The 5,602-nt window shown below is 44.4% G+C and overlaps 1 protein-coding gene across 4 annotated transcripts; it reads right to left on the bottom strand.

Moving 5' to 3' along the window:
* Positions 1-1,710: 1,710 nt before the first annotated feature.
* On the bottom strand, positions 1,711-5,075 carry LOC119270502 (putative nuclease HARBI1). Of its 4 annotated transcripts, none has more exons than XM_037552504.1 (5): positions 5,014-5,075; positions 4,733-4,854; positions 3,958-4,467; positions 3,662-3,887; positions 3,023-3,577 (listed from the first exon to the last, which is right to left on the bottom strand). In XM_037552504.1, the coding sequence occupies exons 3-5, from the start codon at positions 4,465-4,467 to the stop codon at positions 3,132-3,134; spliced, it is 1,182 nt and encodes a 393-aa protein (XP_037408401.1). In that variant the 5' UTR covers positions 4,733-4,854; positions 5,014-5,075; the 3' UTR covers positions 3,023-3,131. The 4 variants fall into 4 exon arrangements, 2 of the variants coding, with proteins under 2 accessions (XP_037408401.1, XP_037408402.1); XM_037552505.1 differs by having other exon boundaries at positions 4,733-4,849; positions 5,014-5,043; XR_005134152.1 differs by lacking the exons at positions 3,023-3,577; positions 3,662-3,887; positions 3,958-4,467 and adding exons at positions 1,711-2,287; positions 2,362-2,711.
* Between the last annotated feature and the right edge of the window lie 527 nt (positions 5,076-5,602).

The raw sequence follows: 5,602 nt of genomic DNA, 5'->3' as shown, positions 1-5,602 counted from the left end.
ATGGACTACAGTAAGGAAAGCTTCATCCCAAAATTTTAATGGCATGAATGCTGCGGCTAGAATAGCTAAGCCTACTTCAACAATATGACTATGTTTGCATTCAGCAGAACCGTTTTGTTGATGTGCATGTGAACATGAGACATCATGTGAAATTCCTATTTGTTGAAAGAAAGAGTTAAACTTTTCATGTTGTTATCGCATTTATCCGTAGCAAGGCCCTAAGAAATGCCATGAGGGCACACTAGGCCCTCCCAAAAGAACGTACGTTTTTACCTTCAGGCAATGATTGGCTATAGTGTCTGCTGGCCGGATGATGCACCTCTGATCGATCTTGCAAATTTCGTTGCGGGCGGGAATAGAGGACTTCGTGGCATGGCATTTTGACAGCAAGGGAAATCATACTGTCAAAAGCGCCTACAAGTTGCAAGTGCAGTTAACAAAAGAAAGCCGTCAAGGAATTCCTGGAAGTAGCTCAATGGCCGCAGGGAATCTGGACAGGTGTGATGATCAGTCATGGAAACGGTTATGGAAGTTGCCATGTTCGCGGAAAATTCAAGTATTCACATGGAGAATCAAGCACGAGTCCCTTGCTCTTCGCACTAACCTGGACAGGAGGGGTGTAAAGCTTGAAAGCACAAAATGTCTACTTTATGAGCAAGCAAATGAGGACGGCGCTCATCTTTTTATTAAGTGCAAATCCATAAAAGAAGCCTGGAGAGCTATGAGTCTAGAGAAAGAAAGAGCAGCGCTAGAGCAGATCACGTCCGTGCATGCAATGCAGGACTTACTGTGGGGGCTAACTGAATATACCCGGGTGCGGATCCTCGCGTTCTGGTGGCATTGGTGGAACAACAGAAACGAAATAAGAAAGGGGGAGCTCCCAATCCAATTGACTGAGCTGACTAGACGGGTTCTCAGCAACACACAGGAGTATATGCAGTTGTTTAATGGGAGAAACAAACAGAACAAAGCATGCAAGTGGCAGCCGTCGGCGCAGGATAGTGTCAAGATTAACCTGGATGGGGCTTTTACTCCAGGCGAGGCCTTTGTCTCCTGGGGCGTGGTGATCAAGGACGAGGCTGGTGAGGTACTGTTGGCTCGAGCGGGGAGGACGGAACAAGTCACTGAACCCTTTTGCGGCTGAGGTAACTGCTATGTCAGAGGCTGTATCCTTGGCGGCAGATATTGGTGCACTCCGGGTAGTCTTTGAGACGGATTCACAACTCCTACTGGAGGCGCTGGACCTTATCAAGGTGGACTCCTCGCCATATGCAGTCGTCATAGAAGAAATTAAGCTCCAGCTCAAGATATGGTTCTCTAAGGGTGTGTTTGGTTGGGGAACCAACTGTCATGGAATGGAATGGTTCCATTCCAGAGGAATGGGTCCGTTCCATTCCTGTGTTTAGTAGGAGCAAAAGAGCGGAACGGGTTGGTTCCATTCCGCTGTTTGGTTGGAAGAACGGAATGCAAAATGGAATGACATAAATTCAAAATTTCGGCAGCATTTCATTTGTATTTTCAAAAAAGACAACATAACAATATATATATATATATATATATATATATATATTCAAGAAAGATAACATAACAACACATATAGCACAGGTTTCAACAACACATATAACATAGGTTTCCCAAAAGCAATCAGAGTGCAATAGAGCCATACATGTCAAGTTCACATACTTGACAACCACACATGTCATGTTCACATACCAAATCTCCAAAAGCAATCAAAGTGCACTACAGCCATACATGTCAAGTTCACATACTTGGCAACCATACAACCATATCGAATTTAGAAGTTCTTCTTGACATACCTACTCACCCAAACAGACTTGTTGATTTGGGTAAGTTTCATGAAGGCTCTTGCAGTCTTGGGGTTGTCCACAAGATGAGCATAGTAGTGGGCTAGGTGCTCTTCTTGAAAATCTGGCAGTGTTGATATTACATCCCAAAGGTCATCGGGTATGTCATCATCATCTCCACTAGACTTCACAAGCGCTTCAGCCACAAGTTTGAACCCATCTTTGAGAGTGATAACTAGTGGATCCTCAACAACGTGCTTTATCTTAGCCTTCTTTTTGGGTGGTGCTTTGGGGTCACAAGACTCACCAACATTTGGTGACGTGTTCACCTCACCATTCTCCTCGTCTTCGAGATCAATAGAAAGAAGATCGTTGCCAGACCTAGCATTCTGCCCCTTGGCCCCCATTGTCCCATAAATGGAAGCCATGGCATGATAGTGTTCAATTGGTGTATTCAAGAAGGGGGCATCAGCTTTGTGGGTCTACAAACATTGTGCAAATTGATTAGCATAATGCTAACATAAATGGCATCAGATTTGTGGGGTGAGAAGCATACCATACAATGCCCTGCATAGTGCTCCTCGCTGAGCCTAATTGTGCAAGTGTCTTCATCCCATAGAGCTCCACTTAAATTCTTCAAGTTGGCTACCCTTCCTCATATCTTGCTCCACTTCTTGAGATGGTTTTTGACTTGATCTCCGGTGACAGAAAGCTTGAATTGCTCGTTCAAAACAGCAGCACATTGTCTATGATGCACATCCCTGAATCCACTTGAAGTTCTCTTCCCATCAGCAACAAGACCAGCCAAAAAACCAAGCATGGTTTTCGTCATCGAATTGGTCCATACAATGATCCCAGCTCTCTCGGAGCTCCCACTTGCAGCGGTGACTTCAACACTCTCCATTTCTGTCCAGCCAACAAGAGATTGAGAAAACATGGATTATAGCATTTCAAATACATGGTGCAAATAGAGTAAATGATATAATCTGTCCCGCCATGAAATAAATTCAAATGTAGTTGTCGAAACATCACAAATACATGGTGCAAATAGAGTAAATGATATAATCTGTCCCGCCATGAAATAAATTCAAATGTAGTTGTCGAAACATCACAAATACATGGTGCAAATAGAGTAAATGATATAATCTATCCCGCCATGAAATAAATTCAAATGTAGTTGTCCAAACATCACAAATACATGGTTCAAATAGAGTAAATGATACAATCTGTCCATCCATCAAATAAATTCAAATGTAGTTGTCCAAACATCACGAAATACATGGTTCAAATATAGTAAATGATACAAATACATGGAGTGTGCCACACTCATAGATTAGCATACATGAGTTGTCTATCTTCCCACATTTGGGCTGCCATTTGTAGCCTACGGTCTACCACGGCCCTAGTGTCACTTGCTTGTTGCCTTGATGTTCTAATTGGTTGGGTGGTCCATGTCACTTCAGGTATAATAAATTCATCAATCCCTTGTGATAGTGCATAATTGTGAAGAACACAACAAGCTATAACAATGTCAACTTGTGTTGGGAAAGTAAAGAATGGTTTGGCATCATCTAAAATTTTGAAACACCTCTTGAGAGATCCAAAAGCCCTCTCTACCGTCACCCATAGTGAAGAGTGCCTAAGGTTGAATAGCTCCTTATCATTTTGGACTGGATTGTTGCCCCACTCATTCAAATGGTACCTCACACCACGAAAAGGTGGTAAGAACCCGGGCTTGGCTCCATAACCGGCATCAACTAGGTAGAACTTCCCTAAAACGGTGAAACAAATAATTGTGACAATGGTTTCTTGAGGCAAAGAACATATGACAATTTCTATCTAAGCCAACTTCTTACCTGGTGGTACTTGTAAGCCTCTCTCACGCGTTAACGCATCAGCTAAAACGGTTGCATCGTGTGCTGACCCTTCCCAACCAGCCAATACATACGTGAAGCGGAGATCAAAATCTACCGCTGCCATCACATTTTGGGTTGTAAAGGCCTTCCTACCACGAAAAGAATGCTCCACATCTTTGGTAACACCTGCTCGCACATGTGTACCATCGATAGCTCCAATACAATCCTATATAGTGACAAGTAGTAAATACCATATCATATAGCCTACATATCTAACGAATAGTTTTAGAAATTACCTTAAAATATGGGTCAAACCGATGATTTCCTGCAATTTTTGTGGGGGTCTCCAATGATGGTGGCCGTATATAATCATTACGAAGCTCGCCTATGGCATGAAGAACCTTTCTAAAATAGATGCTGGTTGTGCCGTATGATCTACAAAAATTGGCTGACACAACCCTATTCCGAAGGTTATGCCCAATTGTATGCAAAAACATCGCCAATTGTTGCTCCACACTAAGATGTGGACTGTCTTCTAGCAACTTGCGATCCCTTATTATGCTACACAAATTAAAAAATGCAGCTCTTTCAAACCTTAACATGTTTTTGCACAACACATCACTTTGCCATATTTTTTGGTTTAGATAATCAAATCTGATTCGATCTCTTTCATGCATTGGCCCATAGGTAATGCGTGGTCTTCTTTTCCTTATTATAGCCCGAATAATGACTGCCATTGCAGCTAGTGCAACAAAAACAGCAGCTCCCCTAACCATCTTTTTTCTTTTGTTCATCTTCTTGGCCATCTACAAGTGATGCATAGTATCAAAAATATAGCTACGAATGACGCATACATCAACAATATATATTGCAAAAATATACTGGACATCATGTATTTTCGTACAAATTAGGAAAACAGAGTACTAATTTTACCAACATAAAGTAACGAAAGTGAAACAAATACAACCATGAATCATCACAAGAACCACTCCATATCTCTGTATCACTCTCGTTTGGGCATATCCAAGACCAGCAGTAGAATATACAAGGGGAAGGGATTGATGTTTGTACCTAGAGATTGGGATGGTGTGCTGGGCCTCTGCTGCCGCTGTCAGCCTGCCAGAAGCCGCCGCCCCGCTGCTATTCCTCTGCAAGCCGCCGCAACTGCAGATCCAGATCGAGCTCCCTCTGTTCTGCAGCAAATCATGAGAGGAATGAGAGGAGTTAGTGGGCACCGAGGAAAGGAGGGAGTCGGCCAGCGGGGAAGGGAAGATTTGGCCGGCGGGGAAGGAAGGAATCGGCCGGCGCGCCTAGATCCATGGACGGGGAGAAAGGAGGGAGAGGCGGCGCACCTGGAGGGAGAGCGAGGCGATAGGGCTGCGAGAGAGCGAGGGGTGAGCGGTTCCGCGTGGTCCGGCCATTTTCGAGGTCTCACCACGTTCCGCATCAGGGCCGAATATTCGGTCCGCGAGAACGAGTGGGTTCCGATCCATAAGTCCAACTGAACGCGAAAACGAGGCCTAGGAATGGGTCGGACCCATGCCATTCCAGTCCGTGACATCAACCAAACACACCCTAAGCAATTCGTTATTGTTTGTCGTCGTAGTGCGAATTTTGTAGCACATGAATTAGCTAAGCTTGGTCGTCATTGTTTGCCGAACGAAAATATCGGCTAGAACACTATTGTACCGTCCCAAGTGGCTGTTTGTGTCTCGGACGATGCGTCCGAACATCGTTAAGTTATAAATCTTTGTTTTGCCCTAAAAAAAACTAGCTGAATTTGCAACGGGATTATGGCTAACACTTTTGACGCCGTGCGTGCAGTACACCTTCTCACACCGCGCAGTTCACCTTCACGTGCGCGCCGGCGCCGCGCGCGGAGTATACCCGGCCTCACGCGAGCCCGCGCATGCATGCATGCAGCACACGTTTCGCGCGCGT

The sequence above is a fragment of the Triticum dicoccoides genome, chromosome 3A (assembly GCF_002162155.2).
Source record: "Triticum dicoccoides isolate Atlit2015 ecotype Zavitan chromosome 3A, WEW_v2.0, whole genome shotgun sequence".
Taxonomy (NCBI): domain Eukaryota; kingdom Viridiplantae; phylum Streptophyta; class Magnoliopsida; order Poales; family Poaceae; genus Triticum; species Triticum dicoccoides.
This window is presented reverse-complemented; position numbering and strand designations above follow the sequence as displayed.